At 38.7% G+C, this 20712-nt stretch overlaps 1 protein-coding gene across 3 annotated transcripts in view; it reads left to right on the plus strand.

Annotated features, from left to right (window-relative positions):
• Window positions 1-2504: 2504 nt before the first annotated feature.
• LOC135198047 (transmembrane protein 120 homolog) overlaps window positions 2505-20712 on the plus strand; it is a 110901-nt gene continuing 92693 nt past the window's right edge. For 2 of the 3 annotated variants that reach the window (XM_064225434.1, XM_064225435.1), the window contains exons 1-4: window positions 2505-2662; window positions 9294-9412; window positions 14287-14328; window positions 17552-17728. In XM_064225434.1, coding sequence (XP_064081504.1) covers window positions 2591-2662; window positions 9294-9412; window positions 14287-14328; window positions 17552-17728 — 410 coding nt within the window. In that variant the 5' untranslated portion in view covers window positions 2505-2590. The remainder of the gene's footprint in view (window positions 2663-9293; window positions 9413-14286; window positions 14329-17551; window positions 17729-20712) is intronic. The other variant, XM_064225436.1, reaches the window with a different exon arrangement.

Genomic DNA, 20712 nt, shown 5'->3' on the forward strand with positions numbered 1-20712 from the left:
TTGCCTGCCTTCCTCTACATATACATACAGGCAGTCCCCAGTTACTGGTGGACTCTGTTCATGGAAAGGAAAGGAAGCAATATTAAAAAAAAAGTAAATACCTGTATGTTTGTATGCCTTCATGATGCAGGTGTTTACTTATTTTTAATATTGCTTCCTTTCCTTTTTTATGCTTGTACATTACTCTTTTTTTTTTATTATATATACAATGTAACCTTTGTGTAACATTTCTTCTTTCTAATGATCGATTGTAATTTAGTTATTTTTTATTTTTTTCTGATTTTGTATAGACCTGATGATGGAGACTGTTACTCCGAAACCGGTAGTCATAACAAAATAAGGGATGTTTTATGTACAAGTGCTGGTTTTACTCTTTTATCAAGACTCCGTTTTCCAAGGGATAGATCAGTTGCATATATATATATATATATATATATATATATATATATATATGTGTGTGTGTGTGTGTGTGTGTGTATAATATATATATATATATATATATATATATATATATATATATATATATATATATATATATATATATATATATAAATTAATAAAAGGAGTCCATAAAAGCACCAAAATATAGAGAGAAAAATACTATATTTCAAAGCCTGCTGTCTCCCTCTTTAGGTAGATGAATGAGAAAAGTTACAGAAAAGGTGGTATTTATATATACCAAGAGGTCCATCCACAGGTAAGCCAATTTAGGTCACTCCCACTGATAATCTTCCTTTAATCTTCTTAAGCGTTGGTTGAATGAAAACCTTGCCGATGACATCTGAATCCCATGCTCCTTTTGAGATGTTCATTACCTGTCAGGCTTGGGATTTTGTAAACGCCTGTGTCCTTGGAGGATGTCTTTTGTTGGATGTTAATCAGGTGTTTACAAAATCCCATGCCTGGACTGTGACCAATCTTACATCAGATTTACAGGAAAATCACTTCCCCAAAGATTAATACAACATAAACAGTCAGTTAGGTATGGAAAACAGAACTCAGCTATTTTCAACCATATATATGAACATAACCATAGAATAAACTGGAATTTGTCATATATAATTTATAGTAGCAAGTGCCGGTACAAGAGTCAAATGATGGAATCGGCCTTGATTAAACAGAGGCAGGTAATGAACATCTCAAAAGGAGCATGGGATTCAGATGTCATCGACAAGATTTTCATTCAACCAACACTTAAAATCATTAAAAGAAGATTATCAGCGGGAGTGACCTAAATTGGCTTACCTGTGGATGGACCTCTTGGTATAAATACCACCTTTTCTGTAACTTTTCTCATTCATCAGTAGTCTTTGAAATATAGTATTTTTCTCTCTATATTTTGGTGCTTTTATGGACTCCTTTTATTAATTATATAGTATATATATATATATATCTAATATTATATATATATATATATATATATGTGTGTGTGTGTGTGTGTGTGTGTGTGTGTAATATATATATGGCAGTTGGGTTTTTCTTTGCAGTTTTACCTCCTGATCAAGAATTTTAAGTAATATTTATTCGGACGACTGTAATTAACCCCCAAGGGCTCGTACTAAACACGGCGAAATACATTTGACGCCCCAATTCCTGGTGGCTTTTGTATTCGCGGGGACGAACGATGCCGTTATGCGGAATGCTTATATAGAAATACCATATAATTTCATTGTAAAGTGAGATTGGCCTTTTACCCTTATGTGAAAAAAGTATCATTCTTGTATTCTTATAAACTGTATGTTTTGATAATGTGCTAACTGTACGACACCAGTCACCAGATAATTATTAATCATTCTTACTAATGGAAAATTATGGTGCAAAGTAGTCAAGTCATCTGACGACTCATATTTTTGTGCCCCCTCGATAATTTTTAATGTCAAATTTATAGTGTTAATGTTATTCATAACGGTAATAGATAAATAGTCGAACACCCGATGCCTTTTCCAATGAAACAGTATATATTAGTGTAGGCTGGCAGTGTTGCCTCCTATTAGCCTATATTACGTTGATAGCTTCGCGTGACGCTTAATCTTACGTAATAATATGAACTGAAGGGTATAGTGATCCAACCGTTTATCAATTTGTCTCGGCAAGATTTGCTCTCTGCGCCGATTTCGCTTTTATGGATATACAACAGTAAAATGCTTACATGTAACAGAATACATAAATATCTTGTTGAATATTAATTCTCCCGTTCACGATAGTCCATTTTTCGTAAAAAGTGTCTTTGTTTAAGTCTCATTTAAATAAAGTATCAAGTGTAATTCCAATACTTGTCATGAGCTGAAGGTGCGTTTCTCAAGAGAATCTTCAGCATCTTATATAAGATGACTAAAACTGAGCATGAATATATATATATATATATATATATATATATATATATATATATATATATATATATAATATATATATATATATATATATATATATATTTTAAGACTAAGCGAAGTTGCGATGGGTATTCTAAGGTTCTGGCAACACTGCCAACGGTGTTTACCGTAGCCCTGGCTCTGGCTGGCCAGCTGATCGTTGTTCAGTGACGTTACGATGGAAGTGTAAGGTGGAGCCATAGTGTTTCATTTCAGTTATAATGGAGCATAACAACATAGATGCTTGCATAGAAGAATGGGAAACTCTGAGTAACGAATACAGAACTTTGGAGGTAACTATTATCGACTGTTTGATTTGTGGCGAGTTTATTTACGGGAAAAGTTGTGGAGTTTTTGTTTGACGAGAAGTCGGGTATGGGTTTTCGGCTGAGGCCTCGTGTCGTGTAGAAGATTACTACCTAGGTAGCTATGTCATTGTGACGGGGTAGCCCATCCACACCACAGTATTATGCCAAATACACATTTCATTAGATCAGCGAAGCCTACAGTAATAATGAACTTGTGTAGCCAAGCCTAACTACCTACTAGGTAGTACCTCGTAGAGGTAAACTATAGGCTAACCTTTCATTTAGCTACTACCCATTTAGGCTACTACCTAGCTACACCTACCTAGTAATACTACCTAGGTATATGATAAGTTTGAAAAATGTAGCATTTTTAATCAGATTTAATCACCGTTCTTTGGCAGATTTATAAAATAACTAGTAATGGTTAATATAAATATCCCGTTTTCCCCCGATGGAATTGGACAGGGCTAGTGTGTTTACAACACACAAAATTAGCTGGTTAATGACGATTTTCTGTAATGTTTCACGTGTAGATAGCTACACTTAAGAAAAACATTTAACTGTGAATGTTTCCAATTAATCTTGTCTTTTTTATACTTCCAACAGTAGCCTAAGGCTGTCGGTGGTGTAGATCACCTTTTGTTTTCTCCTTCCCCAATATCCAACCATTAGGTAGTTTGGGACTGTAGTTTGAAACTGAGGTCTTTGCTTGCGAAAGGGAAAAACAAGTGCAATGCACATGCCAGCTAGAAGGAAACTACATAAATTTCAACTAGTAGGCTATAGCCTACTATAGCTGGTTCACTTAAGGTAGATTCTTGGGTGAGCCCTATGCCTGCGAGACGATTGTTTGGCGGTCGCTGATTGGCTGGGAGCCGCCTACCTCCGGGTATCAGCCAATCAGCGGCCGCCAAACAAAGGTCTTGTAAGCATAGGGCTCATCCAAGAATCTACCTTATATGAATCAGCTATACTAGTTGTTTATGCATAGCAACATTAGCAATCACTAAAATTTGGGTAATTCTATACAATAGCTCCACCAGCAAGTTATCAAATTTAAGTACTTTCACTATAAAGAGGGAAGTCCAAAGTTTCGTTTGGTATATAAATCTAAGCGGCGTAGATCTAGAAGTGGTTTAAAAATCAAAATTAAATTTGATCCACCTGAAAAAACTAAGTCCCTCGACTTCATAACTCTCAAATTCCTTTTCAGACTGAGCTCTCGTTTGTTCGTGTGTACGTTAAAAACATAGATCATGTCATTATTACATCATCGACTGTATTCTACGTGGCAAGACCTCACCCAAATGTCATAGTTTTTAACCAATGATGATGGTCCACACTTTACTTGGGACTAGCATTTTAACAAAACTAGAATCACGTGACTTGAATAACCAATCAGGTGACAGTTTTACTGGAAACTAACACTTTTCGACACTTTTCACACAATTTTCACCGCTAAATTTTTCAGTCTTTTGAGAGCCATAGAGGCGTGTGAACCTTCAACTTCTGTTGCGGTTTCTCATTTGCCATCTACTTTGACATCAATTTACAGGGGGTCCTCGAGTTACGACGTTGATCCGTTCTTAAGATGCGCCGTAACACGATTTTCAGCGTAAGTCGGAACATTAAAAAATACCACATGATTTAATGTAAATACCTATCAATAACAACGAGAGAACAATTCCTTACCTTTATTAATTTGATTGGCTTGCACACTGGAGAGGAAGCTGCGGTGCTGGAGAGACTGGGGGAGGTTAGTGAAGAGAAAAAGAACCCCCAGAAGATGCTGGAGATGCTGAGGCAGGTGATTCTTGAGGTGAGGCAGAACATACTACTGGAGATGCTTAGGCAGGTGATTCTTGAGGTGAGGCAGAACATACTACTGGAGATGCTGGGGCAGGTGAGTCTTTAGGTGAGGCAGAACCTACAGAAGGTGCTGGAGATACTGGGGCAGGTGAGTCTGGGTTAGCAGAACATTCAGAAGGTGCTGGAGATTGTGGGGCAGGCGAGTCTGGATTAGCAGAGGCAGCTGAGGTAGAGGGTACAGGATTTCCTGCAGGCCTCTCTACCTTCTTAAAATACTGCTCCAGGTTAGTCTGAACAGAGAGCGACCTCTTTTCATCCAAGATCTCCTTGTAACACTGCATCAAATCCATGACGCCTCTGGAAACCCTAGTGAACCTGTCCAAGTAGGGATCCTGAGCCTCAAAAGTTGACAACGCTTGCTGCAACTCTGCAAAACCTCTTGTCAAGTCCTGCCTTGTGAAAGCCTTAGGCTCTGGGGTGGGTGCTTCTTCTTCTTCCTCTATCATCTGCTTCTCCAGTTGTATCAGGTCCTCAGCAGATAACTCCTCGCCATGAGACTCCAGCAGCTCTGTAACATCATCAACCTCCATCTCCAAATTGATTTCCTTACTTAGGGCAACAACGTTCTTGACAACAACGTTCTTGACAACTAGCTGAACTGTGTCCTCAAACCCATAGAAATCATTCACAAATTGAGGACAAATTTTCTTCCAGACACCATTCATGTTTGTTTGCTTAACCTCCTCCCAGGAATTAGCAATGTTCTTTACTGCATCAAGGATGTTGTAGGATTTCCAAAAGTCCTTCAGAGTCAAGTCCTTCTTGGTTTCAGTTGCCTGTAAAGCCATAGCAATTGTCCTTCGTAGGTAGTAGGCCTTGAACGAAGCAATCACTCCTTGGTCCATAGGCTGTAAAAGGGCCGTCGTATTAGGTGGAAGGTAAACCACCTTGACATTAGGGTTGAAGTCTCCCAGCTGGGCAGGGTGTCCAGGGACATTGTCCAGCACTAGCAACACCTTAAAGGGGATACCCTTGGAGGCGCAATACCGCTCCACACTTGGAACAAAATGGTTTACGAACCAGTCCTCAAACACTGCAAGTGTCACCCATGCCTTCTTGTTGGACTTCCAAATTACTGGTAGTTGACCCTTCCAAATGCCCTTGAGTTCCCTTGGATTTTCAGCCTGATACACCAACAAGGGCTTCAGTTTGAAGTCGCCAGCAGCATTACCCCCAAGAAGTAAAGTTAGCCTCTCCTTGCTGGCTTTATGACCGGGTGCTGACTTCTCCTCCTTGGCGATGTAAGTGCGGTTAGGCATACGTTTCCAAAACAAACCTGTCTCGTCTACGTTAAACACTTGCTGAGCAGAATAACCCCCCTCCTTAATTATCTCAGACAACGCTTTAGGAAATTCACTCGCTGCTTTCTCATCCCCACTAGCAGCTTCACCTTGCACTTTAAGGTTATGGTAATTGGCCCGAGCCTTAAATCGCATAAACCAACCCCTACTAGCCACAAACTCTTCACTTTCACTTCCCTCCCCCTTTTCTTTTTTCAACGCTTCAAACAATCTTTTCGCCTTCTCCTGAATCACCATAAGGCTGACTGGGATACGCCGTTGATTTTGGTCTTCCAACCAAAGCACCAATAACCTTTCCATTTCAATTATTAGACCACTACGCTGCTTAGTTATCACTGTCGCTTTCATAGGAGCAGATCCTTTCACATGTTCAACGATGCGCTCTTTATCTTTGATAATGGTAGCAACGGTCGAACGGCTAAGGCCAAGCGAGCGGCCAATGTTTGTTGGCGTTTCTCCCTTCTCAGATCGCTTTATAATGTCCACTTTAATTTCCATGGTGATGGCCTTTCTTTGCTTCGATGCACTACCATCAGAAGAGTCCGCCTTGTGCTTGGGAGCCATAACAAAGAGCAAAAAGTTACAAAAACGATACAACACGAGGGAGAGAGAGGCAGTGTAAACAACCAAAATGGCGTATGGGCGAGGAATGAGCGTAGCGAAGCGACGCCGTCCTCTCCCCCACAAAGCGTATTCTTCCGCCGTGCGCCCGGAACTAGTTCGCGTTTGTTTACGTCGCTTACGACGCTAAACCGCGTAAGACGGAACGACGCAAAATATTATTTTATATTTTTATGGGGGCGCGTTCGTAACCGCGAAACATCGTAAGTCGAGACCGGCGTAACCCGAGGACTTACTGTATATGGATTTTCTCCCAAGTTCTTGTCTCAATTGCTGTTCCTGTAGAAAATAGGGACAAAGTGACACTTTTAACAGTGATAAGGGATTATATAGAGCCCAGCACTCTCATCATTTCTGACTGTTGGAAGGCATGCGATTGCCTAAATGAGGAGGGATTTCTTCGTTTAAGTCAACCACTCCTTGAACTTTGTGGACCCGCACACTGGAGCTCATACTAATAGTATTGAGAGGCGGTGGCGGGATTTGAAGAATCTGTTGCCTAAATACGGTTCTCGAAAGGATTAGTTTGTTGGATACTTGGCTCTTGCCTATTTTGAATTGCATTTTAAAGTATTGGATCATGGCAGCTCACCTTTACCCTCCAACCTAAGTAAGTACACAAAGGGTTTTAGGCTGTCTTATATTTAATATGGCTGTGTAAGGGGGGTCAAAGGGGGACAAAGCGCCCCCCCCCCCCTAGGTTAGGTTAGGTGGTTTGTTTAGGTTAGCTGGTGGCCTTGTTTATTGTAAATTCTACATGTGCCATTATTCTTATGTTAAAACGGATTCTTTTATTCATTCTCCACCCAGAAACCCCAGTTTCCCACTGGGGGTCACCCAAGATTGGAAAGGTTAACAAATAGGGTAAAAATACTGTTCCTCCTCAAAAAAAAGGTCAGCTTTAGATAAAGCACTAAATAATTCATCAGAAAAAAAAAAAAAATCAAAATTATTAGTGGCGGAGCTATTGTCTAGAAATACCAAAATTTGATAGAATGAGGTACTAAATGTGTATTGAAAACCATTGCATTTTAGGGTTGAGAATATAATTTGCTTCTTCACAAATACTTTACAATGGGATTTAGCTTGCAAATGCAAGCTGGAATGGCTGTTTAACTTTCAGACAAGGGCGTTAACAATCGATATGTATGGGGAAGCCTGGCCCACCTGTCAGCAGACACTTTACTTTGCTTCTGGTCCCTAGCTGCAACTCCTTTCAGTCCTTGTACTTTACCTCCACTCTTCTTATCTTTCTTCCATCTTACCTTCTAACCTCTCCTAACAATTGTTTAATAATGGAACTGCTGGGTCTTCTTCCAATGGCACTTTTAAAACCCTTCCTCTCAATTTTCCTTTCAGCACTGAATGACCTTGCTGAGCCCATCAACTTGGCCTTTGGCTCAGTCTGTTGACTCTCTGCCTGGCTTGCCATTTGCTTCCACATACTTTTTGAGTACATAGTTAATGTTACTAAACTACAACAGGACTGACAAGCAGGAAATTTCAACTTAAAGCTAACACATATCCTGTGGCAAAATATCTAACTTAAAAGTTAACACATATCCTGTGGCAAAATATCTAACTTAAAATGCCTAAAAATGCTGATAACCTTCATGGCTTAATATGCAAAAGTTACATAAGTGATAAATTATGAATATTTTAATTACAATATCAATGGGGCTTATTTGTTTGGAAATCTGGTTTAGATAGTGTCGTCAGCGTTAAGACACTTGTGGCAGGCATCATCTTGTGCAGGATGACTGAGAAAAATTCGGGTTAATTACTCTTCCTTTGCAATGCCTTGACGAACTATAATGGTAATAGAATCATAACTTGATTGATGTACACTAGATAAGAAAGTCTTCTTTGAACTGCCCATTTCTGCTGGCGCTCATTTCTTCAAGACTTCGTGTTATACTGTGAGAACAAGACCACCAGCAGATAGTTCTGAAAGGGTCATTAGGTAGTTTACGCTTGAAAGGATTTAGTTCTGAAAGGGTCGTTAGGTAGTTAACGTTTGAAAGGATTTACTGTCTAAGCAAACCTTAACAATACTTTGCTGGGTTTTCCTATCAAGAGCAAACAACCATTAGTATTAATTTACAATACATATTTTATCACTGGGTAACAGATAGCTTTACCCAAAATGAGAAAAAGAACAATGGATTTTATAATTACATAATAAAAACAACAAATAAAAGCAACACAAACTTTCTCAACAAACAGATTATTCTCAACTGTCTGTTTAACCATATGAAGAGAATGGTATCCCAAATCTGAAGTTAGCTCATGTTTGCAGACATATCCCACAATTAGTTTCATTTTGGGAAGATGAAGCAGTGCTGAAGTATTTAGAGTTATTTGTCAAATCTTTATGGATTACTCAAAAGTGTGAACTGTGTTGGTACAATACAAAATTAATTTAACAAACACACACAGTTCTTGCCCCTCAAGTATTTGCATGAAATGTTGACTGATTGCTTTGCCTTCGTCATCTTATCTCCTTTAAAAGAAAAAGGTTTGAATACTGATAAAAATTCATAAGTTGTGATTGTATTGTTTATATCTGTATGTCATCAGGAGATTTGAAATATTTAAACGTGTAGTCTCAGTTGTGTGCTAAATGCTTTAAAAAGTAATCTTATGTGGAATTCACAGGTATACAGTAGAGAGGATAGCAAACCCCAAAAAGTGTAAAATATGAAGGGTATACAGTAGGCAAGTCTTTATGACACAACTTCCCGGAAATCAGTAACTCTGCTCTCTCTCTCTTTCTCTCCCAATTCAAGTTTATTAGTATGGAATTTTTTTTATTTTTTTTGCAGAAAGTCCACAAGGAATACAGACTAAAATTAGATGAGTTAACACAGCTACAGCAGAAGTGCATCAAAGGCATAGCACATCAGCGGTACAGAATTGGCATTATTAAACAGTCATTGAAAAAGTAAGTTTTCCTGTGCATTGGTGTTCTGCTGTTTCACTGTTTATTGAGTTACTTTACATCTTAGGGCTGTATAATTTGTTCTCTTTCTTATAGTATACAAAACTTTGTGCACTAATTCATGTTACATGACAGTGATAAAGAAATGCAACTACCAATTTTTTTAATTTGATTGTCATTGAAGAAATGTTTTTGCTCTTGTTTGTTTGAGTGTAGGTCACCTATTTAAACAATGTTGTTCTAGCTAAATGGTTGTAGGTTAAGAACTGAATGACTTGAATCATTTAGTCACTCCATTTATTTTCATTTTATTTTTCAACACAGTCAAGTACTGATAAAATACAGTTGTTCCTATGGCAACTGAAATCATTGCCTTTTATATAGGAGTAACCTTTAGCATGAGCTGGAGAATATCATTGAACTTGTAACAAGGTAATTAACTGGTGGTTATGGGGGTAAGTAGGGGAATACGCCTTCGTTCACTTACCATCTCACTTACCATCACTAAGCACTTTTTCAATAGCTCCCATCATGTAAGGATAGCTTTTGCTTCTCCTGACTGCTAAGTGTAACTTGTGTTTTGTGTTTGTGTGTTTTGTATTGAGAAATAGTGTCATTTTCAGTGTTGTTAAGGGCATACATACCATACTCTCTGACACAAAAATATTAATAAAAAAAATAACCATTCAATATTTCAACTTAATACTTTTAGGGTACAATTATAATTCCATTGTCAACTTTATGAGAGCGTAAAAATGCTATGCAGTGGAACCTTGGTTTTTGTACATACGTAATCCGTTCTGGAACCTTCCATGATATCCAAATTTACGAAAACTGAAACAATAATTTCTATAAAAAATGATATAAATACAATTAAGTAATGCGTTCCAGACCCCCAAAATATTAACAAAAAATACATTTTATAGGGAATAAACTGTTTTACATACAGAAAACAATGAAAAATATAAATGAATAATAAAATGAAAAAAAGTACATTTAGCATCACTTTAACCTTTATGTTAAACACTCGGTAGCATATGGAAGATGGAGAGGAGGAGGAGAGGTTATTGTTTGGAAGGAGAATCTCCCTCCAGAAGGACTTTGAGACTGAAGGTATCAAGGATCTATCTGGGGTCACTTCTCCATGTTTTATTGGCACTATCTGAGGTTACTTCTCCTTTTCGTTTTTCACTAGCACTAAGACCAGCTCGATAGTTACTGGACCCCTGTTGCACAGCAAAACTGTCCAAAGACATTTGTTTCTTCCTTAAAATTTACCAAAAGTTAAACACGGCACTGTCATAAAACATGTTGGAGACAGATTACAACTTCTTTGTTGGAATGATAATTCTCCGCAGAATTTTTTCATGACCTCTTTGCAAACATGTCCTTAATCAGTGAAGTAGGCACATTATTTATGTTTGCCCATTTGCTTTCTGAATTTTTCAAACCAGCATCTACTGGCCTTAAATTCACTAACAGCAGCGCTCGTAGTAGGCATTTTCTCACTTGAGATCAGCGTGCAACATACTCAATACTTTGCTACGAGTTCTTTCTTAAATTCTATAACGTTTCTCGCTTATTTTACAGTAAGGCCAGTAATTGGAACTTTCTTTACCCCATGATGGCTTATTTAGCAGTTGCACTCAAATAAACAAGCATCAAAAGCACAAAAACAAAGAACACAAAAGACAATAGGGTCAAGAAAGAAGATGGAATGCTTTGTTTGGGTGCTCGTTACGGGGTCCCGATCACACGTTGGGCCCCGGATGGAAAATATCAAAGTGTATGAAAACTGAGGAAACATACAATAACCAAGACAAAATTTTGCAGAAATAAATCTACGAAAAGAGAGGTGAATGAAAACCGAGGTTTGAATGCATGTCCGTTAGTCCGTCCATCTGTTGTATGACATCACAAACTTATTGTGGTCTTATTATTTACCTTATACTCTCCTAATTTTGTTTGTAGATACTCAAATATGCAAACAATCTGTAATTTTGTTTTTCCTAAAATCTCAAATAGATAAAGATATATATAAGTCGTTTAATGTATGTCACACATGACGTCACGAAAATAGCCTTTTTCTTAATGAAATTCCTTCTAGTTCACGTTATAGAAAAAACGAAATTGCATGAGAATGGCACATCTAATATGTACTCTATTCCACTGTGGGGTCAAAGATGTGTATTTCTGGTGATAGAAGTTCACTCTTGACATGGTTCAGAAATCACTTAAGGCCGTTGGTCCCGTTGCTGAATGACCACTGGTTCAAACAAACCAATATGCACTCACATGAGCAGTTTCAAGAAGTTCCTATTATTTTTATCATTTTGGCAAATATATAAATAAAAAAAAAGCAGTGTTTTGAGTCATAGCACTATAAGCCCAAAATAAGACTACATAGCTTCATTAAATCAAAACCAGAAAACTTGAAAACTAATCATAATTTAATAAAAATAATGTGGCATTCTACTACCCTACCCTGGTAGGAGAGCAGGGAAGGACAGGCCCACACATTAGGGGATTTACAGACTCTAGTGGAGAAAAGGCTAATGTAAGTCAGTGCATTTTTAGATATGAGAATACTTGAGTAAGTTGAACAAACAGTAGGGTAAGGTCCGACTCAAACAGAGAATAAGAGGTCACCAGTTACAATGCTCTGTCTGTAAGAAAATACAGGTGCATCCCCCCTGAAAGTGAGTCTTAATATATGAAAAGCATAGTTTGTATCTCCTCCATTGGAATAAATTTTTAAAATAAATTATATTTTCTCTGTGTATACAAACAAGATTTTTGTATAAAAGGAAACTCTCCTCTGTCACCTGTTTCATACTGCCTGTCTAGCTAGCAAGACACTTAACTAGGCCGGAACTGCCAATGGAGTGGGTAGGCCGGTAAAGAGTAGGCATGATGCATTATTCATTTGTTTTCTCAGTCAGTACAGGGCCATAGATACGTTCAGTAAGACTTCATATATGAAAAGGTTGAGCTTGTTTACCTAGGAAAAATACAAATTAATTTTAAAATTCTGTGTGTGTGTGTGAGGTGGAGGCGTGGGCCAATAAAGGAAATTGGTGGTGGTTAGTGAGTGAGGGGTATTCCCCCACTCAGCTGCACTATATTTTGCTGAGTTCAACTTGAGTTTCCAGCTCAAACCGAAGGATAGTCCTATGCAAAAGCTCTAGTTTGTAAAGCCATGAAAAATTCAAATTACCACTGTTCCCCCTGTATTTGTGGGGGATGCATACCAGGACCCCCCCCCCCCCCCCCACAGTAGCTAGACTCTGCGAATAGTTGAACCCCCTACAAAAACGCTTAAAACGGTCTATTCTGTTATTTAAAACTCAAGAAAACCCACTAAAAATTTGTATACCTGGATTTTGGAATAGATTTATCACAAAAATTGTATTTTATGATGAAATAATATAAAACAACCATGAATTTGTGGATATTTCTCATAAATACCACTGATAGGCAAATTTTTCATGAATAATGGGGGTATATATTCCAGAGAGGAATCCGTGAATCTAGAGTGCACGAGTACTGGGTGGGGTTCACTGTACTTTTCAAGTTATTTTATATGCAAATTCTTAATTTTTTTTGCACAGCTCGGCACTTGTAGGTAATGTCAAGCAAAAAATTGTCTATTATTCTGGTTGTTTTATGGTTGGCTGGACCATCTTTTCAGTATGCTGTGTGACAGTCCTAATTGTTCAAATGGAAATATTTGCATGGCAGAATATGCACATTTTAATATATTTGACTAACCAGTTATTGATAAACTGGATTGAGGCCAGTATAAAAGGTTCTTTTCTCTGCCTCTTTGGCCCCTCTCTTACCGTTTGCGTTCCAATTTCAATTTCTTACTTCTAACCCTTCTAGCCAACCCTATCAGAGAGTAAATGTTACCTCAGTGTTCTGGTTAAACTTTTTCAGTAATAAGTTATGATAAACGTAGTGTACGTAATGGTTATAGTTTCTTGACAGCAAAGGTAAACTACCTATGAGTACAGTGGTCCCCTCGTATTCGCGGGGGATGCATACCAGACCCCCCAACCCCATGAATAGTTAGAACCCGCAAATGTTTGGAACCCCTATAAAACTGCTAAAAACAGCTTGTTTTGTTAGTTATAACTCAAGAGAAACCACTAAAAATTGTCATACTTTGTTTTTTTTAATAGTTTTATCACAAAAAGGACATTTTATGATAAAATTGATTAAAAAAAATCAGGAATTTGTGGATATTTCTCATAGAAAAATACAGCGAATTTTCCGCGAATAATTCGGGGAAACGTTCCCGAGAGAAATCCGCGAATACGGGGGGCCCACTGTATAGGTTAATAAGAGTTCTTCCCTTTGGGCAACCAGTCTGCATTACATTCAACTGCTGGTCGTTAGTTTTCTCTAGCAGTTAAACCTTTCAGTTTGAGTGGCTTACTACAGCTGTCAATCATAGTGTAAAGTAAGTTTGTAAGAGATCATTCAGGCTGTGATAGTCCAAGGGACATTGAAGGTAATGTTCCTTGATTCTGTTTGTTTTACAAAATAATATTCATTGTTTTTAATTTTTACATTTATAAGAATTGGTTTTTGTCATCCAAAGGTAGCAAGGTAAAGTGCTATGATAGGAGGTTGACCACTTATAGGTGAAGCTGTGTTATGAAAATGTCATTGTAGATGAATTCGACAATAACAAAGGAATTTTATGCAACTATTTATAGTAGTTAAGACTTTTTATTCCCCACAGATGATGCTAGAGCTCTTTGCAGCAACTCTGTAACCCCAGCTGCATTGCTTTATGCCTTTTACTTTACATCCATTTTCCCCCACACGGTTGTCTAACTTCCTTAAATTTACATGTCTCTTCTTTTCAGTTCTAAGAACAAGTCCTTTGGACAAGACCTGCAAAATTCTAGGTATGGGAATCAGTGGTCTCTTTAAACTACATAGTAATTTTAGTTTTAGTTAGGTTAAGTGATAGGGAAGTTTTTATCTTACATGATTAGTAATAAGATTATAGATTGGGTCACGTGGTCAAATCTGGATTGGTACCAAATTCATTGTTACACACATGGTAATCATTTTAAAATTTGTGATGTCACAGATTGTAAGGTCTGTTTTTGTACTTTACATTCTAAATTTTTTTTAGGACTTATGTAAGATCTGGGATTATGCTTAATTGATTTTAAGATATTGGAAACGTAAATTCATCATGTTATCTAGTACATAGTACGTACATATCTCTTTGTGCTTCGTACAGTACATTCCAAGAAGCAAAAGTAGAAGAAATGGAAATCAGTGATCTTAATAAACTGCTTTGTAATGATAATCGAAATGTGGTATTACATCCCAAGAATTAAAATGCCAGCCATTTCATTAAAGAATTTACTTTTTCAATGCATTAGTTTTTAGTGGATGTTATAGAGGCCTCTCTTAACATTGTGTTTTTAGATCATCTTGATCAGTGTTCAAGGTTGTTTATATGTAGCATGTTGGTGAATGTTTAGGGGATGCAATGCCTAATGCTGAGCGACAAAAACATGCATCCTGGCTCATTCCAGCTGCACCAAATAGTTATGTTTCTTGAGAAGTCTGGTTTAATAAAATACCTTGTATTGTTTGTACCATAATTTTGAGTGAAATCGCTCTCTCTCTCTCTCTCTCTCTCTCTCTCTCTCTCTCTCTCTCTTCTCCTCTCTCTCTCTCTTCTCGTCTCTCTCTCCCTCTCCTCTCTCTCTCTCTCTCTCTCATCTTCTCTCTCTCTCGCTCTCTCTCTCTCTCTCTCTCTCTCTCTCTCTCTCTCTCTCTCTCTCTCTCTCTCTCTCTCTCTCTCTCTCTCTCTCTCTCAGAATTTCTTGGATATTTTTGTTCTCTGTTGCATACTGTAGTGCATCATTCTTTGATCATTTGCATAATTAAAAAAGTTGACTGATGATCTAAAAGCATAGTGGTAGGTCCTGAAGGTCATGGATGTGGACTTATCATCTTAAGGGTTTGCTCACCTGCGTTCTAGCGTTACTCATGTGGGCATAGCAGCTACAGTACTTGTGATAAGTAGAGACTTTGGATAAGAGATTGATCTTGAGGAGGTGTTTGTTATCAGGTCTTCATAGTCCATGGTTAACCTTATCTTGGCTTGTGATGCTTAAATGTGTGGGTAAGACTACTTGATAATGATCTGTGCCTTCTCGATATGTCTAATCTTTACAGTTATTAAACATTCTCTTATTACTACTTCAAACATTGTATGTTATACCGTATTAATGTTTGGGAGAAAGTATTGTCATTGTATTGAAATATTTTACTGTGTATTTAGAGGATACTCATTCTGCAATTCATTTTATCAGATGGGTGTTATTCTTAGGTCATAGAACAAGCTGCAAGCCGTGTAAGAGTGTTAAAGGGATTGATAGAAAATAACAGGATTTAATGGAGTACATTATATGCTTAGTGCGGCAAGCTTTTAATTTCTTTCAAAATATTTTCTCATATCACGTTTCAAGATGTATTCAACTTTGTTTCAAAGTGATGTTATGGGTATATGTTGTTGAACGTGTTACATGAAAAACAACAGGATAGAATAGTACTGTACAGAAATTGTTTTTACTAGTTGTCTCGTTTGTTAGAACTCACACTCTCTCATGTATATATGTGTGTGTATACAGTACTGTATTTATTTTTGTCATACAGAAAAATCATAATCACATTTATCGCTGCTTATTATAAACTAATACTACATCCCACTGCTATCCCTTTATTAAGATTTCAGTTTCCTTGTTGCATCTTTTAAGTATTTCTATCAAGAGCATCTTTCTCAGCTAAACCCATCTTCTCCAAATCCTCCTGCACTGTATCACGCCATCTAATCCTTTTCATCCCTCATGACCTTATCCCCCTGCAGGTTCCACAGTACTCCTCACTGATCATTACCACATCCTCATAATTTCTTAATTTTGCAGCTTCTCATGTGGCAAGATTCCCGAATCCACATCAGTATCCTGTCTGTTTGTCCCAGTTTCTGTATCTCCATCCTCCTTAATGCCCATATTTCTTAACCATACATCATCAGTTGTCAGATTTTGGTACTGTGGATTTTTGAGACCCCTTTTAACAACACTTATTTCCTGTGCTGTTACAGTTATTGTACTTTTTCCAATAATGATACTGTACAGCTCTTTGCCAATCTTTGCAATCTGTCTTAAACTACTCAACAAATGTTCTGTTAATCTGATTCTGATTCCTCTATGCTCCCTTCTGTTTCAATGCATTTGCCATCAGACTTTCTACCCTGTCATTTGGCATTACCTCCTCTTCCCAAATTGCCCTTAATATATCAATTCTTCCCTTTCTATACCAAGTACGTACTTTGAATATTTTAATTTGCACATCTGATGGACTTAGTGCTTCACCATTCTTCATTTTATTTATGGCATTCTTTACTTATATAGATTGTATCTTCAACAGTGGATATAGATTGTATCTTCAACACTGGCTTTTCCACCCTCCCCCAAAAACCTTCATTTATTTTCTGTTTAAGTATATGAAATATTTCCTTTTGTGTCTTTGATGACTCCTGACTGACCCAGATCTTGTCTGATTTTTCCTTGAAATATCATTTTCACCTTTGTTTAGATATCCTTTTCTCCTTCCTTTGTTTGTAACCTTCAGTTAAGCATTTCTGTAGCTCTTGCAGTAGCTATACCCAGTATCATCTTAGCTCCTGTCTTTTTTCTTTATCATTCCTTAGCACCTTGCACATCTCACCTTCCAGTATACTACTTGAAAGTCATAGGTCTCCACTTAAGTGATTCTTTGTCCCTCTGTATTCCACAACCACCTTTGGCACTCCATAATCAACTGCATCATCTTATAATTTTCTACTTGATTTCTTTTTTTCTCTACATACCTCTAAAATTGCTTGGGTTATTTGAAGATACCTTATTTTAACATGATATCTTCATCTTTATCTTGGATTTCACACATGCTTTGCCAATAATTACCTTACAATTTACTGTGAATCTTAATATGATAAACAGTACCTGTACATAGTAAATTCTTACTATACGGTGTATGCTTTAATTCCTCATAATTGCCTTTGTAATCCTTACTAACTACAGTATTTGTCTTTTTTGAAATCAGATTAGATCACACAGATGACCAGGACAATGCTGAAAGAAATGAGTTACTTCAGACAGACCTCATTCGTCGTAAAGCCCAACTTTACGATATGGAGAACAACATTCCAAAGCAGAGTGGCCTATATTTGAAAATTATTCTTGGAAATATCAATGTTTCCATTTTGAATAAAGATGATAAGTAAGTAGTGGTGTGGATACAGTAAAGCATATCCTTTAATAAGTCGGTATGTTTGTAGTTATTAACATTTTGTCTTTTGACCTCGCGATAAGTCTAACTGTATGTTGTATAGTATTCTCTTGGGACAAAAATGTTTCCAATCTCTAGAAAATAGTTCAGTTTTTCTTAATGATTGATATTGAGAAAAAAACTAATGAGTAGTTAAGAGTTGAGTTTCTGTTACAGTGTTCAACTTGAAGTAAGTTGTAGTTTAAGTACTTTGCATTTTCATACATTCAACTTACCTGTCAGATATATACATAGCTATCGACTCCGTCGTCCCCGACAGAAATTCAAATTTCGCGGCACTCGCTACAGGTAGGTCAGGTGATCTACCGCCCTGCTCTGGGTAGCAGGACTAGGAACTATTCCCGTTTTCTAATCAGATTCTCTCTGTCGCCGGTAGTATCAACATTGTTGTTACTTCCTCCTGACTGGAATTCTTTTTTCACAACGCTTTTGATCATCTTTCGACTGATTTTTGGTGACGTACTTGGATCGTTGTTTGGCATTCGCTATCGTGGACTGGTTTTTGGACTTCGCTTTGGATTTTCGTGAATATGTCTGATTCTAGTGTTAGCTTCAGAGTGTGTGTGAATGAAGGCTGTAAGGTGAGGATTCCGAAAGCTTCGGTAGATCCTCACACTACATGCAGTGGTTGTAGAAAGGTTGAATGCTCAATTGAGAATACGTGTAACAAGTGTGAGAGATTGAGTGCACAAGAATGGAAGAATCTGACTTCTTACTTGAAGAAGTTAGAGAAGGATAGAGAGAGGAAGGCTTCTTACAAAAGCCGGAAAATGTCTAGTAGTTCTGTAGCTTCTTCTTCTTCTCTTAATTATGCCCATTCTGTTTCAGCCCGTTCACAAGTTTATCCCTCTGATTCCGCCTCAGAAATAGCGGAACTCAGAGCTTCCCTTCAAAAAATGCAGGAGAAAATGGAAGCATTAGAAGGTAAGAGAAGTGAATGTGGTTTCTCGAGTGATGTTAGTGTCCCCAGTGTAGTGGAGGGGGCGTCTGGTCGTCCCTGCGACGCTCCCAGGCCTAGACCTCTTCCAAGCTCCCTGGCCCAGAGGAGAAGGAAAGTCGAAAGCCTTACGGGGGTCGTGGGGAATCCCCAACGATCAGGCGTCCCTTCGGCAGAATCGTATGCATCTCAGTCTGCCAGGGACAGCTATAGAAAAAGCGTCCTTCGTGAGTGCTTTTCATCTTTTAGTTCGCCTTCTCCGAGAAGAGGATGGAAGGAATCGAAGCTTTCACGTCCGCTAAAAAGGAACTGGAAAGAACCTGAGCTTAATTCTAGCCCCGAGCGCTTCTCTGAAGAGGAGGCGACTTCGGTAATCAAGAAAGCTAGAAAGGATTTAGATCCTTGGAAGGGAAAAGACTCTCGAGCGCCTTCCAGATCTCCTTCTCCTGATTCGAATGAGCCTTCGACCAGGAGAATTTTGATGAATGTACAGGAGCAAATAGCGTCTTTGGTAGGAGTACTTTCTAAGGAGCCTACTCGTAAAAAGGATGACAGGCTTCCGATTAAGAGATCCAAATACCGATCTCCTGTCGGGCGCGACGAACCCTCCAGGGGAGTTGTCGCACAAGCGGCCATCTCTGGGGGGAGCAGTGCGTTAGGCAGGCGAGATGTGGGAAAGGAAGTAACTCCTACCAAGCGTCAGGCGCCAACTAGGAGCCAGGCGCCAAGTAGGCGCAAAGAGCCTGACTTTACTGTAGATCGTTCTAGGCCCAGATCTTCATCCAAGCAACAAGAGCCAATTGGAGAAGAGAGAACTCCTGATAGGAGTATAGCGCCCGCTAAGCGCAATATACTTGCTATTCGAAAGGCGCATTCCATGAGCGATACTCCTACCAAGCCTCAGGAGTATTCGGAACTAGATGCGCCTTCCGTAGGTCAGGAGTATTCGGGAAGAGATACTCCTGCCAAGCGCCTTGATTACTCTGGCCTTGATACTCCTCCCAGGCGCCAGGAGTATTCTGGACTTTTTACTCCTACCAGGCGCCAGGAGTATTCGAAGCGTGATGCGCCTACCAAGCGCCAGGAGTATTCTGAGCTTAATACTCCTAACAGGCGCCAGGAGTATTTGGAGCGAGATGCGCCTTCCAGACGGCAGGAGTATTCGAAGAGTGTAACGACTGTCAGGCGCCAGGAGTATTCCAAACAGGTTACTCCTACCAGGCCTCAGGAGTATTCTCAGCGAGATACTCCTGCTAAACGCCAGGCGCATTCTCCGCGTGAAGAGCTTGACATCCGGCAGGAGTCTGACAGGCGTAGAGCAGTGATACGTGACTCTCCTAATGATAAATGTAAGGAGAGAGTTACTCCTAGCCCATCTCCTTATAGAAGTGCTTCTTCTTCGGAAAGGAAGAAATCTAGAGAGGAGACAGAGGAGGGAAGGGAGCCTTCTCCTTCCGATCCTATTAATTTGGATGACGTCTCGGAGGACGAAGTTACTAACAGAGAAGGGCTCTCGAATTACAAAGTTCTTTCTGCTCTTCTCTTAGAAGAATATGGAGATGCATTAACTCCAGCCGCTCCTCCTTCTCCTCGCTCTCTATTTTCAAGTACGAAGGCACACAATCTTCGTCTTTCCTGAAAATGAAGCTGGCCATATCCATGAAAAGGGCCTTACAATCTCTGGACTCCTGGATCAAGACTAAGAAGGAGTTAGGAAGGACGATCTTTTGCATGCCTCCCGCTAAACTAAGGGGCAGGAGAGGCATATGGTACAAAACGGGAGAAAACATGGGATTGTTTCTGCCTGTTTCAGCTGAATCGGACTTCTCCAGTCTCGTAGACTCGTCGAGGAGACATGCCTTGAATTCAGCAAAAGCAACATGGGGTCTTTCGGAAATGGACCATCTCCTCAAGGGACTTTTTCACACCTTAGAAGTATTTAACTTCCTAGATTGGTCCCTTGGGGTCATTGCTAAGA

Source organism: Macrobrachium nipponense, chromosome 21 (assembly GCF_015104395.2).
Source record: "Macrobrachium nipponense isolate FS-2020 chromosome 21, ASM1510439v2, whole genome shotgun sequence".
Lineage (NCBI taxonomy): Eukaryota > Metazoa > Arthropoda > Malacostraca > Decapoda > Palaemonidae > Macrobrachium > Macrobrachium nipponense.